Source organism: Suillus bovinus, assembly GCF_016758785.1.
Source record: "Suillus bovinus strain UH-Sbo-P2 chromosome Unknown EDB93scaffold_20, whole genome shotgun sequence".
In the NCBI taxonomy this organism is placed as follows: domain Eukaryota; kingdom Fungi; phylum Basidiomycota; class Agaricomycetes; order Boletales; family Suillaceae; genus Suillus; species Suillus bovinus.
The window spans coordinates 131,590-156,793 of NW_024542076.1; the positions used below are offsets into that span (position 1 = coordinate 131,590).

Consider the following 25,204-nt stretch of genomic DNA (forward strand, 5'->3'; position numbering starts at 1 on the left):
GTACTTCGCGATGTAGTGATTGGTCTGCTTTTTGTCGTGATACCTTGCACAGTCGTACGCCGAGTGAACATCGATAGACAATCTTGGTGCATTCTTGGTTCTTTTGCGCCGTTGGTATTGAATTTTTGTAAGACTTTATCCCGTGAACAGCTGTTTGGTTTTGCGCCGTCGCATAGGTTTGATGGTCTTCCTTGTAATGATATACATAGGAAAAAATCTCAAATAGGGCCCTGCCGCGGATATGGCCTTGCACGACTTATTATTTATCGTTTTCGAGTCGCACTAGCTAGCCCAGTGCAGTGGCTGCCGTCGACATTCTTACTGTCGACTCTTCCGGTTTCACTTGTAATGTTGAAAAATTCCATCGTATGTGGAAGGCTGGCATGTATCATGAATCTTTAATTAGTACAATCATCGATAATGACAGATACGGACAGTGAGGCCTGACACGTTGTCAGGGTACGACTCTGGATCCTCCCAGGAGGGACACCCTACCGGGCCCCAGTTGATTTCTTCATATGTGCAAGAATCTTGTCTATTTCGGCAGTGTTCCTATCTGCGAGCTTCTGAAACTAATGGGTTGGATAAGATAAAATGATGAATTGAGTCAAAGATAAGTTAGACTCACTTCTTCGAGTTCAACCGAGTGCTTTTTATAGTCGCCTTTTTTGACACTGGCCTGCTGTATTTTTCGAAGTTGTACCCGGGTATCCTCTGCCATTCGCTGAGCAGTGGTAGTTAGCGCATTTCGGGCTTCAACTGTTGGCCTAAAAGAGATATGATGAACGACCATGCCACAGGAAGACGGAGCGAGTTGACCTAGGTATAGGAATCTTGATTGTCCTGGAGTCCTGTCTCTGAGGAACTATGTTTGGTAGCTTTGCGGCATATAAGGCTTGTTCTACTGCTTTCAAATTCTACTGGTGCACCAATAAGTGAATATCCTCAAGCCTAACCGCGACGAGGTGCTCACATGTTCCTCAAACACCGTGATAATCAAGGTCGAACCATCTCGAACGCCAACAGTGGCTAATTCCTCGAGTTTCAAGAGGTCCTTTCCTTTTCCTGGAAGTTCCACGCGTACTGGCGAGAGAAGGGCTGGGGTGACACGACCACTTGCACGAGTCTCTAGACTAGCTACCTCTTTGCGGTACCACTCGACAGCGGCACTCATCTTGGCCTCAGATTTTCCATATTCCAAACGAGCGGCCTCAGAAGTAAGAGCTTGTTTAGATCCCGGGACCAAGTCTGCAGTTGATTTCGCCTTAGACTTTGAGGCGTAAAGCCGGATGCATGATGTTTTGGGTGACCGAGAGATGGCATTGTGTGTGAAGCTGTTCGGTGTTGTTCTGATAAACTGAAGGCTACGACGAGACACAGCTCCTGGCGAGCAGTAGGCAGCAAGCCGCACAGCACTGAGTAGTGACATGTAGAGTTGTCTTAAACTTGGATGTAATTTTTGCCAAGTTCGTTAGTAGGTACCCAATGTCACATGATGTCGGAAATTCCTAATGTAGCCGTCATATATTTCGGTAATTTCCGCTTACCAACTTATGTAATGCATAACTCCGCTACTCACGAACCTTTGACAAAACGTTGGGGGTACGGCACGTTGCAATGTGATCACTATATGCAACATGTTGAAAGATAACAAGATTCCTTCCAAATTCATTTCAAAGATACCAAATCAGTAACGCTACTCACGCACTGGCAGACTCGGTTGGCTTGCAACGGGTTTTTTCAAGTTGGGCAGCTGTAGAATACCGACTGTTTTGTCACTCTCAAGGATCGCAGCCGTTTCGCAGAAACGAATTTCGAGAGTTTGTTCAGAGAGATGATGAGTCCACTTTATTTCGTCTATCCACAATTCACAACTTATATTTGTGCTTAATGAGATCACCACGAACATTACGGACATTTGAGCGAGAATATTGCTCTCCACGACAGAGTCACATGCTCCTTGGCCTTCCATTCGAATCCTTCCTTTACCTCCAGGATTTGTTGGTTGAGATATACTGATATAGCTGGACAGTTGCAGTCCTTATCACAGCCTTATGATTCCGCTGACCCACGACATGTTAGCTTCCTCGTAGTCCATCAAGTCGTTGTGCTTCCCCGCATTTCTCTCTACGTCATTTACGTTCGCGTCGATACATGTCAGCCTCCGAATCAACGCATTGTTGCATAAACTGCGAGATGTTCGGGAAAGAACGTGTACCCAGGTTATGGCACCCTCCACGGCGTATCTGAAATCAACACGTTTTTTGGCGCCCACTCATCGCTGCAACGAGGTCTGGCGCTCTGGCCAGAGCTGATCTATCCTATTTGGGCGTAGTGGTAAGAACGAAAGAAGGTGACTTGTCCTCGTTATCTATTAACAGTGGGGACAACGGGGTCACCGGTTTTGAATAAAACTATTGGCGTTGATAGCAATAGTGACTCGTGCCATGCTGCGCACAAGGGTCAATGCGAACCCCAAGGGAGCGTGGATGTCACTGCAAAGCAAGAGAGGGCCTTCGAGCAGTCAATAATGGCATCTCACCCATTGTCACCTCCGCGAAATTAATCGAGAACTATGTAGCAGGCATATAATTAGACGTATGTGACCCTCCTTCACTAACTTGAACGTGGGAGTCGAAGTTTGCAATTTGCAAACCATGTTCGGATTTTTGCGACACAGGACATGCCATACTTGACCGCATATCTATGGCGATTTCAAGGACGACTAACCCATTTCAAGACCGTCGAACGTTGAAATGCCTTGCCAAGGTGTTGATATCAAAATTAGGAATTTTCGACAAAGGCAAACATTCACCGCCACAGGATCTAGCATGGGCCCGGGTGGGCAACCATGATGATCTCGCAAACATCCGCTAGTACCTCGTTGCCCGTGCCTGGTCACCCCGGTGAATTCAGGGGGCTGACAGTGTCGGGCTATTCTAGATCGTATGCCAGTGGAGTAGTTCGTGCCTGGGCCGGCGCTCGTTAGAGCATATCTCTTGGGCGCTGTTAGGCGTCACTGATTGTGCCCACAAGAATCCAAGGTCCGGTACCACCTGCTCGTTTCATATACCAATTAACCAGTATCATCACCTCTTTATCAAGGTGCTGTTGCATTCTATGCATTCTAGCTTTGATGCGCTCTTCCAGAAAGTCAAAATGCACACATACCACCTTCCCACCCGGCTAGAAAATGCGCGTTAGGAACTGTTGTACCACGTAGAACCGGAAGGCACATCATTTCTATCCTTTTACCAGAATCAGACAGATACGACTACCAAGGTCGCCTTGTCAAGGATAGATCCCAATAATGGGCTTTGGGTACGAATGACATCACAGGCAGCTTGAAGGTCGTTCCTGCAGTGAACCCATACAGTGATTGTAATGGCTTCAGGTACATTGATAGGTTTGCTAAAAATAATGACACCCTGATCTCAAACGTAGTATAGTCATGATGATCGGTGTACTTTCGGTGTACCTGGGTACAATGAGCCATACCCCAAAAACAAACATACGACATCGACGGAGCGTTGGCCAGGTATCCTCTTTCATGAAAGGAGAATATGGTTGATAAGCAACCAGAACGTTCAACTTGCATGACAGAAATCAATACAAGCCAAAATGTTTGAATGTGAGTGCTGCACAGTACACATGTACCTGGGAATTGTCTGTTGATACTGCCTTCGTGTATTTCTACTGACCAACTGTTTTAGGACACAATTTGTGTACGGCTTGGACCGGACTACAGAATTTTTGCGCGACTTCTCGCACCGCCTGTGGCCCGGCGTACAGATAATAAAAGCCTAAGCCTCCCTGAAGCAACGCAAAATTTTAGGGGCGCGAGTGATGAGAAACACAGGTTTGAACGCTGGTACGTGGTTTTCCAATCTGCTGCCAAGCATCTCTGATGAGATGTCCTAGATTGATTCGTGTCAGTCTTTGAAATTTGAGAACGCGGTTGCCCAGTATAAAAAGCAGGGGAGTATTGTTTTCCTGTTCTTCAGTCTTAACCAATATGTCAATCCTCACAGTCCCGAAGCTTGCAGATGAGCTCTTCTTGCGACCCATCGTCATATCGATGAACAGTCTGGCCCTGTCAGTTTTGATATCTTGTGTCATGTCCGCCAACGCAAGTATCGACTGGAGACCAGTACGCTCATTCATTTGATACTAGATAACATCACTGATGCAATTATCTTCACAGATAACCATCTGTGTCACGTCGGATATCCTTGTCATGGGTGCTGACCACCTTAAGGATAAAGAGGAGGAATTCATGTCGGATCGCAGTACCACCAAGGACCCACGCCTCGCTTCTTGGTTTATGTATGCACGAACATTCCTCACCGTCAGCGCTGTGGTTCTTGTATTTGCACTATCTCAGTGTCCAATTTCGACGCTCCTCACCACGGCAACATTCGTCACTCCTGCTTTGCTCTGGACCACTCCGATCAGCTTCAAGAAGTTTTGGCTGATCTCGAGGCGTTTTCTCGGGAGGTCTTCCGGAGAAAAGCACCAGACTTCCACCTCTGCACCTGTCCTGGTCATCAAACGCATCCCTGGCATGAAAGCCATCTTCAATGGAATCATTCGAGGGTACGTATGCATGTTTGCCTTGAACGATGCACGCGTAAACTGATATTTTTCAGATGTGGCATCTATACTGTGGTCTTCTCCGTTTTGTCAGGATCAGGCAATATGACCAACATGTTGCCGTCTCCATGGAACGTTGTTCAACTGATAGTCTGGTCGACCGTCAACCGCTCATGCCATGCAGTAAGTAGACAGTACATAATCACTTAATTTGACCCTGATCGTGTCTATAGATCATGACTGATGTCCGTGATTTTGAAGATGATATGAAAGCCGGGGTCCCCACTATACCCGTCCTTCTCGGTTCGATACTCAAAACGAAGGTCATATTGACGGCTTGTCATATGCTGGTTATGTTGGCCTTCATTGAGAACTCATATATTATGGGAAGCTGTCTATTTGCTTCAGCTCTGGTGTGGATGCTTGGCAAACACTCGCCGAAGAAGGCGTTCTTGTTTAGCTCTCATTCGCAGTCCCTGTTCATTATTTGGTATTTGTTCAAGACAAGGCAGTATCATTAGTAAGTAGCTCAGGAACGTTTCCTGGTGCAACTGGCTATCGAAGGATATATTCGTGGTCAATTGCATAGATTATATCTTTTCTGAGTTCTCTCACTGTACTTGTCGTGTTAAGTTACTGTCGCTGCTGGCTATAAAACTCCTGTTATACTAGCCACTCACTTAGATATAAAAGCCTGTTCTTACTTTCCGTATATTTAGAATAGACTCCCTCTTCACCCGTCTCTCACGATCCATCGATATCTCGATCCCCGTCGAACCCATTATAAATCTTACATTACCTACGTAGACTTTTTATATGCATAAGCGCAATTTCCTAGCTACGATTAGCCAAATTCTCCATAAAATCAAATGCAACTGCTTCATCCCATAAAATTGCACTGTCACGCGTGATCGCTTTGTGATATCAGTCGGGATCCGCCATCGACGAAATTTAGATGATGCTGCGCCCATGAAGTCTATTATCACTAAAGTCTAAGCATGATACCACTGTAACGACTCCGATTGGCTCGAGAGAGCAGTTGTAGATACGTAGAATGATTGTGAATGGAGAGAGGTGGTTTCCTGTCACGACATAGTACATTCCAAGCCCCACTACATGACCTTGGATGGGAGACGGTCCCAACCGGCCAAAAGTACCATCTCATCAGGAAACGCATAGATATCAACTGGCTTGGATGAGCGAAGACCAAACCAGATCGTCCAGCAGAGTGCCGCGAGGCAAACCATGTTCTTAGCACGCGCTGCAGTTACTCGTGTACTAAGATAAGAGTATGTTAGCTACTAGTAGGGCAAGAGGAACACCGGGATAGCGGGAATGGCGGCGGTTTCTAACCTGCGAAAGTTCTCGTCAGGGGGCTACTGCTACCCCAACCGCGCTGACCTTCTCGTTCTGTTTAGGATAATAGTGCTGAGCCTGTATACCTAGCAGGAGTACAGGTTCACGTCGCACAACTGCAACTGCGTTCGGTGACCGCCCAGCTGCGTGACATTGACTCACAGGTAGGACATTTTACGGTGCTAGTGGGGAGAGGGTAGAAAGCTCCAGACCTCAAGCCTCGTGGCCTTTAGCATATCGAGACCATAAACCTACTCGCCATAGGACCCTTTTCGGGAGCGTTTGAAGATCCATATTCCGGCAGGAGACCGGAGATACGGTATCATGATGCGAAGTCAATGAATTTAGTATGATTTGAAAGATGTCGATGATTCGGAGTATAAAGGTAATGGCAAATCATTGTGCAACGGCCTGACGCGTTTCTAGCTCCCGAGGCTAGCAATCCTTCAACTTGAACCTGTCAGAGTTTTGTGGTTCTAAGGTATAGAGCCGATCTATCTCGGAATGGAACAAGTTCACAGTGATACTTCAAGTCGTAACGTTAACCATCGCGTGTTTTGAGATGTTGTGATTTGTCACGTGCTAGCTGCCAAGTTGTTACAACTCGGGCATCGGAGCTTGCTATGGTGCAGTTCACCTATGCGCCGCTACTTTGGGGCAACCGCCAAATCGAGGGCCAAAATTTCCAACTCTAATCCCGTTGCTAAAAATGGTAGGTGCGGCAGCGACCACAGCTTCGATGCTAGTGTACAAGGTGTCGGATTGCGAGTCGCGACAGACAAGTGTAGTACTATGTACAGGCTAAAGTTAATTATTTCAACCTTTGAACAATGGCTTGCAAGTACCACAAATTGGCAGCTGCTCGCGCGAGACTCGCCCGACAAATTTAAGTGAATCCTGCTACTGTGCGGGAGCCTGACAACAACAACGACAATGGTGACGACGACGACAATAACTTCGATTGCGGGTTTACTGGCGGTGTTCACTGCTTGTTGCCTGACCCCGACAGTGACTCAGAATTTGAGATCGATTGGGACTCAGAATCAGATAGCGGAGAGAGTGTTGTTGAGCTGGCGGGCGAAGAGCTTGAAAGTAGTTTGGCACAGTTGAGAGACGAGGTTACCTCACTGGCAGAACCCACACCTTATCAGAAGGTGGCTGGACCCAAGACAGGCGAGAACTGGAAGAAAGCTGAGAGAAGCCGAGGATTAGGATATGATGGACACTCCAAGCGCACGCAGGAGTGTCGACTGCATGATGCTTGTGCTTGAGAGGATTTTCATGAATATGCAAAGACAAGGTGAGCAGGACTCTTCAGTAAACAACCCCATCAGATCAGAACACTTACTGGTGTGGCTGTTCAGTACCGATCCACAAATCAGCATGATGCGTGCATTTACACAAAAGGGTGCTGCACAAAAGCCAGTGATAGCACCAGTGCACAATCAGGCAGCATGCCCCGCAGCCACGCAATATGTTCCAAGCTTGCTGGGCTTCCTTTCTGATTTCTCGAGTGATGAAGATGATGGGGATAGCAACACCAACATGGATCACAGTGACGATCGTGATGGCACCAGTCGTGTTTCCTCGGCACTACCTCGGAAACGCCAAAAACTCGAGGTTCCATATCGTGAGCAGCGAAAACAAAAGCAAGCTGACCTGGAGCACGCGTACAAAGATATCACGAAGCATTTGAAGTCGAAAAAGACGGTGTTTGCTGGGGGTCCATGTGGTTTACAGGCATGTCGTGCACGTACTATCGAGGTTCACTTCATGCTTGTGGTCAAGAACAAGCATAGTTTCAAGGTGGCCTCCAAAATGGCTGCAGAGACCAACGGGTTTGCTGCAAAGTGGGGAGGACGCCAGGTTTGTGGGTGGACTTGTGAGTGGATGCGAACAAGAATGCTTCCAGTTTCACAATGGGGATGGCATGCCAAGATTTCGTCACTCCTTGATGACCCTGTGATCGCATCCAAGCTCCGCACATTCATGCGCTCAAACAAATGGTCAATGGACCCTCAGAAGCTGGCGAAATTCACCAATAACGAACTTCTCCATACCGAAGCAACAAAATATCTCGAGGGGCTTGTGCAGACTGAAATGCCCCAGGGGCTGAAGAGATACATCGAGCTTGAGCTCTTTCCTCGTATTCACATGAAGGTTGGGCGTGGGGTATCATTGAGCACAGCCTGTCGCTGGCTCCGTCTTGAAGGATTTCGGTTCATGGCATACAAGAAAGGGCTGTATTTTGACGGCCACGATCGACCAGATGTTGTTGAATATCGACAAAATGTCTTTCTTCCTGCAATGATGGAACACGAGCGTCGTCTTGTTCGATATGTTGTTGGAGATGTCGAGAAGGAGTCTGATATCCCTCCTTCCAATTTTGTCGAAACATGGCTCGTCATTTGTGCACATGACGAGATGACCACTCAAGCAAACGATGGACAGTCAATGAGCTGGGTGCCGGATGGTGAGCACAAGCTGAGAAAGAAAGGAGCGGGTCAAGGATTGCATCAGAGTAGTATCATTTGCTCAACTGTTGGACATCTCGAGGAAGCAGCACACACCATCGAGTATGGCAAAAATTATGATGGATACTGGAATGGGGAAATGTTTGTTGCGCAGGTGGGTGTCGTTGTTCAGATATCATGCATGAAACTGAAAATAGGGGAAGCTCCACAACAAAATAATTCCAGCATTCGAACGTGCTCACGGACCTGGTTACCAGGCATTGTTCCTCATCGATAATTCTCAGGGACACTCAGCATATGCCGACGATGTGTTGCCGATCTCACGCATGAATATAAATCCGGGGGGCAAGCAGGCACAGATGAAAGATGGTTGGTTCATTGATGCTGGTGGGCAAAAAGTTATTCAGCCCATGATGTTTCCCTCTGATCACCATGATCACCCAAATGAACCGAAGGGCATCAAGGCTGTTCTCCAGGAATGTGGTCTTTTGCAGGGGAGACATCGAGGCAGGTGCCAATCAAAGTGTCCTGACGAGGCAACAAACTGCTGCCTCAAACGAATTCTCGAACTTCAACCAGATTTCGCTGAGCAGAAACCACTTGTGCAAGATGTCATTGAGGCTGCTGGTCACTTGTGCATCTTCTTGCCAAAATACCACTGCGAGCTCAATTTTATCGAGTTTTTTTGGGGGGCAGTAAAGAGGTATCTGCACGAGAACTGCGATTACACCTTCGAAACGCTCAAGACCAACTTGCCGAAGGCTATGGCTTCCGTACGTCTCAGTACAATCCGTTTATGGGAACATCGGATGCACAGGTGGATGAGTGCTTACCAGTCAGGTCTGGAGACAAAAACAGCACAGTTGCAGGTCAAGGAGTTCAGTTCAAGGAAGTACAAATCTCATAGACATGTACTGGAGACTCTTGCATGTCTTTTCGACTGATTTTACCGGTACCGTAGCCCTCACCGCCAATTTGGGTCTTGTCCAAAAATTTTTCTTGCTCAAATTTAACGCTATGCGAAATTGGTCTTGACAATATGTTTCTATCAGTAAGCTAAGCATTTTTGCAAGATAGAAAAATCCTAGGACTTTTTTTCACAACACTGGAAATTTTGCACTAAAGTAGTGGCGCATAGGTGAACTGCACCATAATGTGCTGGCAGTATTCTGGCATGAACTCCAAATCGAGTGCCGAAATGAAATGCCTCACATGGTTGTTTCTAGATAACAATGAATATGAGAGAGAAGTCATGCGTGTCTTTGATGATGTGCGTGAGAAGAAGCTTATGAATGCATATCTTCAAGACAGATCTAACCCATTCCGTGTGGAGAATGGCTGGCGCTGCTCCTCAGTAAAAATATGCCTGCCTAAAGAAAAGGTCGCATTTGCATCTGAAGAAGAAGCCCCAGAATTGGAGATCCTGGGTGTTCATCACTGCTCCCTCACTGACATTATTACATTCATCTTTGAGGACAAGATCATATTGACATTTCATTTAACGCCTTTCCGTCAGCAATGGAAGATCTCTGAAGGTCATGTTATAAATGTCTACAGCGAGGCGTATTCCTCGGCTTCTTTTCTGGGAGCCTACGAGGAGATTAACGCACTTCCCCGAGATCCAGGCAATAATCTCGAGTGAGTTGTAGCCTTGCTGATGATGTGGTCCAACAGCACTCATCTTGCCAGCTTTGGAGATGCGTCTCTCTGGCCCTTCTACCTCTGTTTTGGCAATCAATCTAAGTACATGCGAGGCAAGCCAACAGCGTCTGCCTGTCATCATGTTGCATATATTCCTAATGTAAGTTACATCTGTGATTTATTAATTTGATTATACTCATTCTGATGTATTAAGCTTCCTGATGACTTCCAAGACCGTTATGGCCGTCTCTTTGGCGAGGCATCATCCAGTGATGTCTATACTCACTGCAAACGTGAGCTCATGCAAGCCATATGGGCACTTTTACTGGATGAAAAATTCATGGACGCCTACAAAAATGGTATTGTCATTCGATGTGGTGATGGTATCACTCGACGTGTTTTCCCCCGCTTCTTTACTTACTCCGCAGACTATCCTGAAAAGTACGTGTTTTGATTTTAATTCTTATACTTGTGTCTCATTCTATGTCTATTGTTACAGGATTCTACTTGCTTGCATCAAATTTCTTGGCGAATGTCCTTGCCCCCGCTGCCTTGTCAAGAAAGAAGACATACCCAATATGGGACTGAAGATTGATCTTGAGAAGCACCAAGCAACTCAGCATGTTGATGACGAATGATGTCATCGCAAAATTGAAAAAGCCCGCAGGCTCATTTTTAAATGTGGTGTTGGTATCAACGGCCAATGCATCAAGAGGATTTTACAAGACGAGTCACTAGTTCCAACTCGGGTAAGTAATTTATGTATGAATTTTATATATATACCTCAATACTTCATATCAGAACACATTCTCTATCTGGTTCCTCAAATATACATTCAATTTTTTTTCAATGTTTGTCGTGGACTTGCTTCACGAGTTTGAGTTGGGTGTGTGGAAAGCTATTTTCATACATCTGATGCCCATTCTTCTTGCTGCAGGTGGTACAGTAGTCAAAGATCTCAATTTCAGGTAAGTCATAGTGTTTTTCACCACAGTAACACAACACTTATAAGACTATATACAGGTACCGTCAAGTTCCTACATTTGGCAGGGGAACGATCAGACATTTCCATAAAAATGCATCTGCGATGAAGCGTCTGGTGGCCCGTGATTTCGAAGACATGTTGCAGATAAGATCGATCTGATCAGACATTCAGATCAGAATTTGATGGGCTTTTCATTTCAAGTGCGCTATCCCAGTATTCGAAGGACTACTCCCTCCTGAACATGATACAGTTGTTCTTGACCTCCTTTTCAACCTCGCTACCTGGCACGCTTACGCAAAACTTCAGTGTACATACGGACGACACTCTCGCATTCTTCGACTCTGTCACTGTGATCCTCGGACAATCAGTTCGCAAATTTCAATGCACTGTTTGTGCATACTATCACACAACTGAACTTCCAAACGAGTACGCTGCACGTGGATGCCGTGAGGCTGCATTGGCATCAAAACAAGTGGGTTCTGCAAACACGTTGCAGAAGTCTAACCCAAAGGTGAAAACCTTAAATCTTTTCACCTACAAATATCATGCGCTCGCTGATTACCCAAATACTATCCAGCGAGTTGGTACTTCAGATAGCTATTCAACACAACCAGTAAGTGATCTCTTCATAATGTTATTCATACAATATCTAATATTATACAGGGAGAACTCGAGCACCGTCAATCAAAGTGCCGATACCCTCGCACAGCCAAGAAGACAGATCAAACCCAATCCAGCATGACTTCTCAAGAAGCATGGGAACACCTAATTGAGGAGGTGATTGCTGCCCTTGCAGCAAAGCAGATTCTGAGACCATGACGCACCTGAATGTCTCCTTCGGATCATTATTCAATTGCAACATATGCTCGCACAAATGACGACATCACCTCTTGGTTAATCGAGTGCAGAGACATTGGAGATTTGCCTGATCTTGCAATCGAGGTAAGCTATTTTCGTACATGTGTATTCACATTCTCATTGTATTTTCTTAGGAGTTTATTCCACGACTCAAGGACCATCTCCTTGCACGACTTCGCAATTTTGCATATGACGGAGATGAGCATGACTTCTCCGATGCTGATCACACCTCGGTTCTATTCACAGACAACAAGATATACCATCACAGTATCTTGCGCATCAACTATACAACCTACGATCTACGATGCGAACAGGACACCATCAATCCCTGTACTTGTGCCGACATTATGCTTCTCTCCCACGAAGATGAGAAGATTCATCCATACTGGTATGCCCATGTGATCGGGATCTTTCATATCAATGTTGAATACCATGAGGATGACACTCAGACATACTCACACCCAACTCGGATGGACTTCTTATTTGTCCGATGGTTCAGATGGGATAGTTCACCTGCAGGTTGGGCTGCAAAACGCCTCCAGCACCTCGAATTCTTCGATGAAGACAGTCCTGACACATATGGATTCTTGGATCCAGACTTTGTCGTTCATGGGGTTCATCTGATTCCCAGTTTTCAACATTGTTCGGATCCTCAAGATCCTGAGTCTGACTGCCGTTTTCAATATGTGAACATGTGCGCATTTGTTTTTTATTTATTCTTGCAACTAAGGCTGATATATCTACATCATGTATATAGATTTGTCGATTGAGACATGTTCATGAGGTTTCATGGTGGTGGAATCGGCCATAAAGCTACCAGAGACTGGGACAATATTCTCCAACACGAGAAACATGGAGCCGAAGAACCGGAAGAGGGTGATCAGCTTGAAGAAATCATTGCCGACGTATCAGACGTGGCTGATACAGTGGAGGAGTGGCAGGATATTGAGGATGACAATGCTGACAGCGAGAGCAGTGATGAAGAAGGTGATGATGAGGGTAGAGTCATGGCTGACGAAGGAGAGGAGCTCGATGATGACATGCTTGCAGAGGAAGGATATGGCGCACTTTGATGTATTTAGCACACTTCTCGATCGATCGAATGCTCGGCGCATCAAATTTTCATTTTCATTGTATGTTGTGCAAAGACTTTGATTACAGTACCTATACGACATTGTGTACATATTTTAGTATCTAGGATATGTCATGTAGATACAATAATCATCTACTTAATGTTGTTATGATAGTATCGCAAGGTGGGAGGTCTCATTCTGAGTTAATTGCTGCATTCAAATGTTGTGTCGGGGTGTTGATGACATCACACGGACTTGTTTGGTCATATGTTCAGCCACACTATCGTCCATACTATCACTCCGGGTAATCTGCAACATTTTCAGCAAATCTTTTGTAGCTCATCAACCACTTCATATTATCTTCCACGAATTTAGAGTGTTGTAGATTTGTACCACCTCTATATAGATATCATTTTTCCTCATTTTTAGGACGTTGTGGTGTGGTGTCGGATGAAAGCCGAGAAAATTCAGGGTCTGACTGCTAATCTGCAAAATATGGTCACGTCGAGTCACACCTCGGCATAGCACTGGCACAGTCAACTTTGACTCTCCGCACTGCGCAAGTGCTCTTGATCTGTTGGCGTTGAGTACTGAGTTGTCGAACTGGAAGCTTGGTCTGGAATACAGCAATATATTGTCATCAACCATTATGCATCATGATCCATGTAATTATTATTGTGAGTGTACTGCCATTGATATGGTCCTGAATAAGGTTGACTCCTGCCATCATACATCTGTACCTCAGCACCAACTCAAAATTCCCCTCTGTTACCAGCTGCCGGCACAAATTGGGGAATGGGTGGAGGCACATACCTGCCGAGTGAGGGAAGATCTATGTGTGACATTGAGGGTTGAGGGATAGGCTGTGGTTGATAGGTGCCAAATGGTGCGTGCATCGAATTTTGATGAATTGGCGTGTCTTGCGGTACTGACTCGGTAGTGTTATTGCCAATTTCAACATGCCGCCTGCGAGAACGAGAGGGATTAAATAAACCTTTGCACAAAGGTTGCACTTGGAGAGAGGGTGACCTGTCATAGCGAGATACTTGGCCCAGTCACATATTGTTACTTCCTGCCCTTCAGTAAGTAATTGGAGGTTTTTGTGGGCTTTTGAATGAGCCCGTCGACAAAGAGTATGGTATGAGACTTTAAACTCTGCAGCTGCTGTTCGGAGGTTCTTGGTCTTTTTCTCTCTGATAGCCTGAATAGCAGCAGTGAAGTTGGCTTCACGAATCTCTTCTTCAGCTTTCTTCTGCCTGGTAGTAGGTCTGTGGTTTGGTGCCATTGTAATAATGCAAGAGATAACAATGCAAGTCTTCGTGCACTTGCCGAGTGTGCCGTAGAGGAGATTGAATTTGTTACACACTCTCCTATCTGGCTGTCACGTTTTCAGACATGTCGTCAATTCTTCCTCTATAGCATCTTAAAATGACAAGATGAGCTTTATCGAAATTGTGCACTGTAATCCTGACAAGGTGATCATGTTATGCTCCAGGTATAACTTCATGAATATACCTGCAGGATCTATGGGATCTGGGTGATTTATGTTCTTGCATGCTTACAAATTACCACTTTTTCATCTCTCGCAGCTGCAACACTCAAGAAATTTTCATTTTACTTGGACAGTATATCATATATAAGTAGTCTACATATGCATGAATTTTTTTTGAAGTGAGTTGAGCAGTGCTTTGTGGTGTTTTGAACATTTTGCATATTACATGCATGTTACAAATTACCCGGAATGATAGTAATGGATATCAATGCATGCGCGATTCGGTTCACTCAGGTCGTTTGATTGTCTGACTCATCTTTACAGGAAGAAATTTGCGTACGTCTTTTCTTTGCTCTCCATGTGCTTGTTATAAGTGAATTGACCACCTTCGTATTCAGTTATATTTTACCATGTCCATGTTTCTCCATCAGGAAAACCCTCCCCCAACAAATTTGACTAAAGATGTAACATTAGAACTAATCCTGCGTTATTATGTCTAAATTTTACAAATTCAAGTTTTAGCAAGTTTAGTTCGGTTTTTTTACCCCCTAATAAAAACACAAGAATTAGCAATGATTTTCAGCAATTCAAACACATTATCATAACTTGTAGAATTGATTGTTTGATCTTAGACGAGGGTTCCAACCGAATCAGACAGAATAAGATAACAAGAACAAAATTAAATTTGATTAAAAATGGGTATATGGGCAGTAGGCTAATTTAAATAACAGTACGCGCTATGACCAACCGGGAGACTATGTATCAGCTTCACAATTCCGTATTGTACACCATGAAAACAAGTGGGGGATGATTCAGTCTTCTTCCATATTGTCGAGGTCAAGTAACTCGAATGCTTCGAGCTCAGCAGCATGGCCACTGGCAGCGGTGCCGCTGTATCGCAACTTCCTGCAAGCAGAGTGAGCATCGAGGGAATACTACCTAAGTGGAACTCACTGTGCAGCCTCATAGATGTCGGCCATCATACAGTGGAATTTTGCAGGTGCGTCCTTCTTCAGTTTTTCCAGGAACCTGACATGGTAGTTGTATGTCTCGCTGAATAAATTTCCTGTAAAGTTGAATTTCGATGGTGAACCTTGCGACTTCCACAGAAGGGCTGCGTACACCTTTGCAACAAGTTAAACAGCGCATCCGTACAATGACGACAAGCACATTACCGCAGTGGCAACCAATGCCAGCAAAGGGATAGGGACTTCGGGGCGCTGGCCTTTGTTGTTGGCGATTTCAACGAAGTGTTCCACAAACTTGATGGCAATGGACCTCGAGCTATGAAAGAGCTGCCGATATATTAAGAAAATTAAGAGTTCACCCTGGTAGGGCTTCTTTCCAATGGGCGAAGCCTCGTTATTGATCTGTATAATTTCAACAATGTCAGTAGTACAGACAAGGGGAGAGATCTCACATCAAACTTCAAGGCATATATATATGCAAGCTTATCCAATAGCCTTCTCGCTGCAGCTTTCCCAGTGTCGGTGTGTCCAAGGCGAAAGTAACCATCGGCATGTGCACATGCGTCTTCCTTCAGCTCACGACGCAATATTGGAACACGAGCATCCACCTCGCATATGGTTAGAGACTGATAAGAAAGGGTGCGATTTGAACTCACCAAGCTACCGAGTTGTGACGCATACCGTTCGTCCGATTGAAGACGTTCTTTGATTGGGTGCACACCACGTTTTTCGGCGACAACTATCAATGCTTGCAGCGCGACTTGGTTCTTGTCAACCAGTTCAGGATAGCCGTGGGTGAAAAAAAGGTGGCACTTGACTTCCATGATTGCGGACTGAAGGACTTTGCGAGTCTCTAGGTTCTGATCAAGTAATTTCACCTTTCCACTTTCTGTTCGAATGAGCGAGGCGATACTCCGAGTCTTCGCGTCAGAGGTAAGTTTCCGAGTCGGTGCAGTGCCTTCGTTGTTGGATTGGAATTCTGAGTCGCCACCAGTTGAGCGATCTTCAATGGACTCCGAAACTGCATCTTCGACATCCATATTGGCCCAGGTAGGAGTCTCTGCTGCTTGTTTGTGATCTCGGGCCTTGAACTCGGCTTTTGGACTTGGGGTGCCACGTGACTCGGATTTCGATGCTACCTGCTGCTTGTTGGTGACGACCGACACGACCTTCAAATTTTCAAATGTGAGTTCACAAGCATATGATATAGAAAAGCTGACCTCATCGAAAAGCCTCAACGCAGCCGAATCTTCATCCTCACCGTCAGTGGCGCTGCTCTCCGAGTCGTTACCGTCTGAATCAATTAGTAAGCTGTCCCGACTCGGTTTGTCCCTGGGCCGACTCGTATCAGAGTCAGTACTCTGCTCATCTTCATCTTCAAGCAATGCCACATCTTGCATAGCGTAAGTTCGGCAGAGTTTCGCTGGTCGTCGATAGTAAGGCAGCTGCGCTGCACACCGTGATCATGTGAGACTCGAACTTCCTTTTTTGTCACGGCGTAGGCTGACCTTCAAGTTGCTTATCAACCATCAGTGGAGCCTGCAAGATACCATCATCTGAGTCGCTCATGTCGCGCGGACGCTCTGCCAGTGCCCAACGTTTTTCCATGTAAGTACCATAAATTAGTTTCAAGTGTATCAACAGACTCAGTGTTGACGGCTTTCTTGATGCCTTAGTCCTGTTTGACTTGCCAGTGGAGCTGGACTTCCGACTTGGAGTAGGTGCTGGTGACGCGTCAGTTCTCTTTTTTGGGGCAGGACGGTCTTGGGCTGATGTTGCTGTTGCATTCTTGCGTCTTGGTTTATCTTGCTTCCAAACTGAATCTCAGGTCAGTTTGATTTATTGATGGTGTTTTCGGTCGCTCACCTGCATTTTCGATAGCTTTTTTCTTGGCACCACGCGCTCCTGTCAAGCCTTACAGTCAGTCACTTGCTGAGTTGCTTATACTCACTTACCTTGATCCTGCCAAGGTAAAGTCATTTTTATTATTACTTTAATTTCGAGACTCAGAGTGTGTAGGACTCAAAAGAATAAAGGAGCGTTGAGGAACCCGGGTGGATTTTTTTAAAAACGAGTGTGAGTGATGGTCAAACGAAAGGGAATGGGACTGAAAATTTTACTAACGCAATGTAACAGGGCAATTATGTAGCAGGTGAAGGGCGCTAAACTGTATTTTCGCCGGCGCTGTATCAGCGGCACTGTCTGTCCCTGACTTTCGGGACACTCCCCCATCAGCATCGTCGTCCACAGGTATCATCGTCCTCAGGTGACTCAGATTCCCATCGCCATCCCCAGGCATCCCAAAACACGAGCCTGTACCGGTACCACCACCATCAAATAGTATGTTTTCCCTCACTCTGCTGGCTGCAGTGCTAATATTTGTTAGGTTGATCGGGCACTAACTACCCTGCAGTGCTAATATCTGCTAGGATGATCGGGCCACCAATGACGGCAATTGGACCGTCATCCTTCGCGACACCATCATTCCGCCTGTTCTGCTCACTATGGCTGCTGTACATGGTCCCATACTACCTGCTCATCCCTCCCCATTCCGCAATGCTCAGAGTGTGCCCCATTCCAGAATGGGCTATCATCCCGCACCCTTGGTCAGTCTTTAGTAGCCGCTCGTCATAATTTGCATATATCTAAACGTACTTAGGCGCCACTTAAACCTCAGTCTACTCGGCCCACCACAAGACAATCAGATCCATTGGCGCCACCTAAACCTCAGTCTACTCAGCCCACCACAAGACAATCAGATCCATGATCCGTGCAATGGACGTAAGTCAATTAGTTTTTGAGGGCTTCAATACTAGGTGGGTTAGTGCTTGAACTTAGTATTTGTTCGGGCCATTACTTACCACACCCCTGCCCTTTTTTCATCCCTCCCATCATCCCTTCAAGTTCATCACCCACTCATATCGTTTCAGCTTCGTCACCCGTCGCTCGCATTGCTTCAGCTTCGTCACCCACTCATATTGTTTCAGCTTCGTCACCCGTTGCTCGCATCGCTTCAGCTTCGTCATCCCTTCATCCCCCACTCATATCACTTCACTGGCAGCTTCTAACTATGAATGACCCGGGTTACCGCACATGTTCAGCTTGTGGGCGTGATGATCTCACTGTAACTGGTCTCAGCCAGCATATCGCAAAGAGTCGTGACCCACGTTGTCACACGCTCTACAGCCAGTCGCGATCAAGAACAAACAACAAAGCCAACTTGGTAGACGACACCGAAGCCGAGCTTGCCTTGGATGAGGGAGACTACAACAGAATTTACAATGAGGACGAGTTTGAGAGGCCTGCCAGTGCTGCGAGTGAGCACGCAGCTGATAGTGATGAGGAAGATTTTGATGAGCATCTGCTCTTCGAACCTGAATGGGAGGCTGCACCATTGCAACCTCAGGCTGATGAAGACAACGACTCGGACCTACTGGATGATGTTTTTGCCTTTGAAGATGACGAGTTGGAGGATATTCAACAGAACACTCATCAAGACGTTGAGGCTCGCGCACAAGGCCAGTCTGGATTCGTTAGGGTGCCCTATCCTGATCCACGCGCTGGCCGAAGTATGTCGCATGGTTCAGTTGACCATGGTGCCAATGTGGCATATGGGGCGCATCTCGCCAATGACGAGAACCCATACCATCCTTTTAATTCCCAGATTGAATGGGAGGTTGCAAGATGGGCGAAACTTCGCGGAGCAACATCGACGGCATTTTCGGACCTGCTCTCGATTGATGGAGTAAGTTTCTTTTGCCGCTTCACAAGTATCACTCATTAATAGCTAATACTCCTAGGTTAGTGAACGTCTAGGGTTGTCGTTCAAGAACGCCAACGAACTGAACAAGATCATTGTTACGACTTGGATGGTATCTGTTGGCGACGCTCAAACAGAGCTTGTGTCGTCAACGGTCGGTGGACAGTCCTTGGGCTAGCCCAAGGTTAGGGGTCGTACTTGGCGTGTCTTCGGCAAGTACGATTTGACGCCTATGTCCAAATCGGGTAGCTTATGTCACGCGGATGCGAGACGATAAGCTATATCGGCCTAGGCTTACGACACCCGAAGGTTAATCGTAAGGATCGTCGTTAATTAGAAGGACAGAAGTCCGACTAGTTAACAGGGGCTTTGCTCGTCGACGAAGTCGATGAGTAAAGATCGAGACTATAGGCTTATCCGCGAAGAGCAGATAAGAAGATAGAATATAGACTGCTGGCGAGGCAGAAGGATCACTCTGGTGAGAGTAGGAGGTCAAGAACCAAGTAGATTCAAGTTAGGGAATATGGTACATGGTAGCGAGTTTATATAGAGGACAAGAAACGTATTAGTGGGTGATAACTCGTACTACCGGGAGAGGCAATCGGTAAAGGGTAAGACCATAATAGGAAGGCACGTTCGGTCTGGGTAGAACGTGCTAGATAAGAAAGTGAGTCAAAGATCGAAATAATAAGTGAAACACGCAGGGGCACGATCGTGCAACTGCGGATCTAAGTATATGTCGCATGTGCGACTGCGTACCGAATCAGAGATCATAAAAGGGAACAGGGCAAAGGGGATGCGTCGTGCATCATATCATAGGTTTCCGTCCGGACGGTAAGGCAAAGGGACTGTCCGCAGGATCAGTCAGGTGGTGAAACGGAGCATGGGTATGCTTCGTCAGCGAAAGGATCCGGCCAAATGTACTGGCTTTGCTGAAGCGACAGGTAGAGGGCGAAGGGGAATGCGAGGATGACGAGGATGACAAGGGTGAGGTCGGGGTAAGGGTATGATGCGAGGGCTGATACGAGGAGGATCAGGAGAAAAATAGTAGGGGCCCAAGCGTCTAGATGTTCTTGTAACAATCATCGACTACGAACTTCCAACCGGACGCCCCAAATTCAAACGGGAGCAGGTCGTTGTCGCGGGAGAATCATTCGATGTGTATTACCGCGACATCCTCGAATGCATCAAGTCGCTGTACGGCGATCCCGACTTCGCAAAATACCTTACATTTGCCCCCGAGCGCCACTACACTGACGAAGATCAGACTGTGCGTCTGTTTCATGACATGCATACCGGAAAGTGGTGGTGGAACACACAGGTAAGCACTCGATGTGACATCAATTGGACTTCGTAACTTATAATGCCTGGCTAGAAAAAACTTGATCAGCATTGTCCAGGTGGGACCATTGTTCCAATTATCATCTCGACGGACAAAACGCAAGTCACTATGTTTCGCAACAAGTCTGCATACCCAGTGTATCTCACCATTGGTAATATCCCAAAGGAAATTCGCCGCAAACCTTCGCGTGGTGGCCACATCCTACTCGCCTATCTACCAACTACTCGTCTCGAACAAATCACCAATAAGGCTTCACGCCGTCGGTCTCTCGCAAACCTATATCACGCTTGCCTGAGTCGAGTGCTTGCACCATTGCAACATGCTGGATTAGAGGGCATCAACATGTGCAGTGGAGATGGCGCTCTTCGCCGCTGCCACCCCTTATTCGCGAGTTTTGTTGGGGATTATCCAGAGCAACTTCTCGCGACAGGAATTAAGTTTGGCGACTGCCCGAAATGTGATGTCGAGAAGGATGACACAGAAAGCAATACGGTACCGCTCCACCTACGAAAAATAGGTGAGGTGCTGGATGCACTCGCAGCACTTGATCAAGGCAATCTTGCCTTTGTTCGCGCATGTGCCGCAGTAGGAATCAAACCTGTGATACATCCTTTCTGGGAGAAACTCCCGTTCGCAAACATATTTCAGAGTGTCACGCCTGATGTATTGCATCAGCTATATCAGGGCTTGGTGAAACACCTTTTTGCATGGTTAGAGGCCGCTTGTGGAGCCACGGAAATTGATGCTCGTTGTCGACGGCTTCCTCCCAACCATCACATTCGATTATTCACCAAGGGTATCACCACCTTATCGCGTGTAAGCGGCACCGAACATGCGCAAATATGCCGCTTCCTCCTCGGCATCATTATCGACATTCGTCTGCCCAACAATCTCAACACAGGTCGTCTTCTACGAGCTGTACGGGGGCTACTCGACTTCGTGTACCTTGCGCAATACCCTTGCCATAGCACCGAGACCCTTCAGTTACTGGACGAGGCACTAGACCTTTTTCATGAAAACAAGCTCATTTTTGTTGACCTCGGCATTCGAAACAACTTTAACCTACCGAAGTTGCACGCTGCTCGTCATTATCCTCTGATGATCACGCTGTTTGGCTCAACTGACAATTATAACACAGAGTACACAGAACGGCTCCACATCGATTTGGCGAAAGATGCCTACCGCGCTACGAATCACAAGGACGAGTTCGCCCAAATGACGCGCTGGCTCGAACGAAAGGAGAAGATTCTGCGACACCAAAAATATGTTACTTGGCGACTCGCAGGTGGCCACGAGTCTGATCCTTACCATTCACGCCCACCAGATATGACATTCGGCCATGAACAGGTCATGACAAAACACCCCAGCGCAAAGTCCGTCAGCCTCGAAAAGCTGACTACGGATTACGGGGCTACTCATTTTCGAGATGCCCTTGCACGCTATATTGCTCAGCAGAGTCGAGGAAATGATCCCGCACCACTCCACGGTCACGCACTCGATGTACTGGCACACGACATCCATTTTCCGTTCCATCGACTGCCTGTCTTTCATAAGGTCAAGTGGTGCTCGGTTGATGCCCGCGGCCATGGCGATGCACGCATTACTTTGGACAGTGTCCATGCAAAACCACAACGCAAGTTCGGCTCTCGTCTCGTTGCTCGCCGATCCGATACAGCTCTAGTGAGGCTGGGTGCGAATTCGAAGGATCTTCGAGGTGTGTAAACTGTCAGTCAGTGTTACTATGTAATACTTACTTTGTACTGATCATAGAATTCCGTGTCGGTCAAGTTCGAGTCATTTTCACCTTACCACCAAAGTCCATCCCACTGCTCTTCCCACCAACAATCCGTCTTCCTACTCACCTTGCATATGTCGAGTGGTTCACACCGTTTTCGCCAGCTCCAGACCGCAATAGCGGACTATATAAAGTCTCGCGTTCACTGCGCGGTGGTGACACCATGGCTAGTATTGTGTCGATTGCTGACATTGAGCGCAGTGTTCATCTTATACCGAGGTTTGGTGTTATGGCCCAACGAGAGTGGACGAGTGATACAGTACTCGAGGACTGTGACTCCTTCTGGTTGAACTCGTACATAGATAGATATACTTTTTCAATGTTCAGATAATGCTCAATAACTCTTACTATGTTAGAAAAAAACTCGTCTAACATTATCATCTTTAGCTACTTTCTTCATAAAAAGCTGTGATTGTGCTAATGTTACGAATTTTTGAGAATTCTCCCTAATTTGCCTTGGGAGGGTTTTCCTGATGTCTTGAAACACCCAAGTACATGTCCTCATGTTCTCGATGCTAAGGACTGTCCACCTCATAATGTTCTTCATGATATACAAAAATATTCTCTGTTCTACGATGCTTTATACTACCCGCAATATAACGAATCTGTGTATGCAACAGCCGAAATTTTTTCTCGTTGGTTGCAACTATCACTCACCTCCCACTGTGACAGTTTGTGTCTCGTATGTGGTCCCTTTCGTCACTCCGTTGCTGTGGTTTTTGATGGGGTAGGTCTCTCTATCCGCGTGGATGACGTCTCGATGACTTTCACTCGTGCACATTTTGAGTCTGCTACGTACGTGCATCGTAGCGTGTCCAAGCGCTTTAAGACTTATCGAGCTGCTGCTCGGCAAGGCACTTCCCTCCCAACTGCTGCCTCGTGTATTACGTCCAGGCTAAAAGACGATCCTCGATGGTTTTCTTACCAGGATGCTTGCTATGCAGAAAATTTATCTGCTTTGTCTGCGCCTGTACTGCGAAAATCCGTGCTTCGTGTTGTGAGTAAAAAATCGGATGTGCGAAACAAGGAGTGTAGCATTAACGCAATCACTTCTCATTTCACCACTAGACGCACGAAATTTTCGAGCATGTCGGATGACATCCTCTTCGAGAGTCTCTCCACAGTTCCCGTCCCACCTGGCTGTGCAACAACGCGGGGCACTCTGCTTGCTGCCGAGTTTCATAACTTGTATGGTCCTGAGGTAGCCACTGCTCTACGCACTCCTCCTGTCATCAGTGTGTCTCTTGCTATCGATTCAGCTGCTATGCGAGCATCTGAAGCCATGTCTTTGCTGTGGATTTCGGCATCAGTCGATGATCTCACCTCCCGTTTAGAGAAGCTGAGACGCACTGATGTCCAGCTATGTATCCACCAACTCGCACCCCGCTATCGCACGCTCTACAACAGGCTCTCTCATCGAAAAACGTGCAATGTGCTTGCTGGTTATGTTCGACAACGTGCACTGTCCCTGTTTCATGCTGGAGCAAGTATTTTGGGTGATATTTATCTTGCGTATTTTCCGTTCTTGACGTTCGACTCACTTTCGGATCAGGACATTTTCCATCAGATTATCACTCACGAGTTTGGTGCGCTCGTTACTGAACGTTTGTCGCACGAAATCGTGTCGCGGTCCGTCAAGCACAGGACTGTATGTCTGTTCATTCCTTGTCCTCGGCTTTCTCTGACAGTCATTACCACCGGCAGTTGGAACATCAGACCTCCCAAAGATGCCCAGTCCAATAGTCGCGACGCTAATGGCTCCCGTGCATACCAACTTATACTGCGGCGTATGCAGCTGCTGCCGTGTGCAGCTTACACGAAGAAAGCTCTGCACGATTCGAAAGGAAAAAGGAAGGCCGACGACGAGCTCCAAGGCCAGTCACCTACTAAGACCTCGAAGATGCCATCGAAGGGTCGTGACTTATTCGACATGGATCTGGGGACTGATGAGGAGTAGACTGGAATAGACAACAGTGCTACCTTTGACCTGCGAATAGCCTGACAGTTCTACGTCTCGAATGTCATATATTGATTACTGTTTGCTGTCATTATACATCGTTGTTTCTTGGAGTCGGGGACTGGCGCTTTCCAGCGCCGCTACGATAATGCTCAAGTAGATACAAATAGACGTGAACGGTCAAGACGTTCTTGTCGATGCAGAGGACGGACTGTAGTGGAGGAACTGTCCTATGCGGAACTTCAGTGGAAGAACGCCGTCAAAGAGGTGAAGAACCGGGCTGGTCGACCGCGGAAGTGTTCAACATAAACGTGACTCGTCAGTCATACCGGCTAACACAAACATGGCACATAGCTACAAGTTGACACGCTCCTGGGTGGTTCAAACTTCTAACAGATCATTAGCCTAATTTATAGGGTATACACCAGTTTGCCTCAAGCATCCCGGCATGGAGAACCAGGACGACGGTCCCGTTCCTTGGCCGGTAGCAAAACCAAGCTAAGGTAAAACTTGGGTAAAACGATGAACGGGAGACTGCTCCTTTGGTATGGTCGCACTAAATTATGAGCCATTTGGGAAGTCGGGGATAGCGTCTGGCTTCAAATAGCGGTGGTTTCAAGAATTGAATGACTTGTCCATGACAGTGTTTTGGAAGATGGAGACAGAGAGATATCGAGAAATCAAGTATGTTGAATGGCACGTGAGCGCCTAGACGGTACGGCAAAGATATTTTTTTTTAGAAAATCAATTTCTTCCCTTTGCAGAGTTGTAAACTTGTACTCCATGGTAGGACAATACATTCTCGTCTTAACGCTCTCTCGGGATATGATATGTGGCATGCAACTAACGACTTTATTGCATCGGTTGTTGACAAGGACCTGTGCAATGACATGAGGAAGAAAGCGGCCCA

General features: G+C 46.6%; 7 protein-coding genes across 7 annotated transcripts; 5 read left to right on the plus strand and 2 right to left on the minus strand.

Annotated features, from left to right (window-relative positions):
- Nucleotides 1-301: 301 nt before the first annotated feature.
- EDB93DRAFT_1327743 (ribosome recycling factor-domain-containing protein) lies at nt 302-1,429 on the minus strand (the record flags this gene model as incomplete). Its single annotated transcript, XM_041455097.1, has 4 exons — nt 302-572; nt 629-767; nt 820-917; nt 974-1,429. The coding sequence occupies 4 exons, from the start codon at nt 1,427-1,429 to the stop codon at nt 492-494; spliced, it is 774 nt and encodes a 257-aa protein (XP_041308709.1). The 3' UTR covers nt 302-491.
- Nucleotides 1,430-4,015: 2,586 nt separating this feature from the next.
- Nucleotides 4,016-5,114, plus strand: EDB93DRAFT_1083563 (uncharacterized protein; the record flags this gene model as incomplete). The annotated part of the gene is made up of 4 exons (XM_041445765.1): nt 4,016-4,150; nt 4,205-4,596; nt 4,650-4,776; nt 4,827-5,114. The coding sequence occupies 4 exons, from the start codon at nt 4,016-4,018 to the stop codon at nt 5,112-5,114; spliced, it is 942 nt and encodes a 313-aa protein (XP_041308710.1).
- A 1,474-nt stretch (nt 5,115-6,588) lies between these two features.
- On the plus strand, nt 6,589-7,220 carry EDB93DRAFT_1249375 (uncharacterized protein; the record flags this gene model as incomplete). The annotated part of the gene is made up of 2 exons (XM_041452846.1): nt 6,589-6,661; nt 6,841-7,220. 2 exons carry the CDS (start codon nt 6,589-6,591, stop codon nt 7,218-7,220), a joined length of 453 nt encoding a protein of 150 aa, XP_041308711.1.
- A 103-nt stretch (nt 7,221-7,323) lies between these two features.
- On the plus strand, nt 7,324-9,367 carry EDB93DRAFT_1275952 (uncharacterized protein; the record flags this gene model as incomplete). The annotated part of the gene is made up of 4 exons (XM_041454404.1): nt 7,324-8,140; nt 8,387-8,577; nt 8,627-8,890; nt 9,125-9,367. Exons 1-4 carry the CDS (start codon nt 7,333-7,335, stop codon nt 9,365-9,367), a joined length of 1,506 nt encoding a protein of 501 aa, XP_041308712.1. The 5' UTR covers nt 7,324-7,332.
- Nucleotides 9,368-15,284: 5,917 nt separating this feature from the next.
- EDB93DRAFT_1249380 (uncharacterized protein) lies at nt 15,285-17,420 on the minus strand (the record flags this gene model as incomplete). The annotated part of the gene is made up of 9 exons (XM_041452847.1): nt 15,285-15,378; nt 15,427-15,596; nt 15,648-15,842; nt 15,893-16,048; nt 16,097-16,609; nt 16,661-16,890; nt 16,949-17,257; nt 17,307-17,345; nt 17,396-17,420. The coding sequence occupies 9 exons, from the start codon at nt 17,418-17,420 to the stop codon at nt 15,285-15,287; spliced, it is 1,731 nt and encodes a 576-aa protein (XP_041308713.1).
- A 1,591-nt stretch (nt 17,421-19,011) lies between these two features.
- EDB93DRAFT_1224913 (uncharacterized protein) lies at nt 19,012-22,867 on the plus strand (the record flags this gene model as incomplete). The annotated part of the gene is made up of 5 exons (XM_041451199.1): nt 19,012-19,185; nt 19,241-19,297; nt 20,261-20,521; nt 20,576-22,256; nt 22,313-22,867. The coding sequence occupies 5 exons, from the start codon at nt 19,012-19,014 to the stop codon at nt 22,666-22,668; spliced, it is 2,529 nt and encodes an 842-aa protein (XP_041308714.1). The 3' UTR covers nt 22,669-22,867.
- Nucleotides 22,800-24,391, plus strand: EDB93DRAFT_300919 (uncharacterized protein). The gene is made up of 5 exons (XM_041456023.1): nt 22,800-23,019; nt 23,125-23,191; nt 23,282-23,334; nt 23,406-23,985; nt 24,042-24,391. The coding sequence occupies exons 1-5, from the start codon at nt 22,841-22,843 to the stop codon at nt 24,078-24,080; spliced, it is 918 nt and encodes a 305-aa protein (XP_041308715.1). The 5' UTR covers nt 22,800-22,840; the 3' UTR covers nt 24,081-24,391.
- The last annotated feature ends 813 nt before the right edge of the window (nt 24,392-25,204 follow it).

Excerpts from the sequence above, each read along its gene's own strand:
- EDB93DRAFT_300919 (XM_041456023.1), top strand. The coding sequence starts at position 22,841 with ATGTTCTCGATGCTAAGGACTGTCCACCTCATAATGTTCTTCATGATA. Across the intron at positions 23,335-23,405 it reads GAAAATCCGTGCTTCGTGTT|ACGCACGAAATTTTCGAGCA; the intron begins GTGAGTAAAAAA and ends TTTCACCACTAG. Across the intron at positions 23,986-24,041 it reads GGTCCGTCAAGCACAGGACT|TTGGAACATCAGACCTCCCA; the intron begins GTATGTCTGTTC and ends TACCACCGGCAG.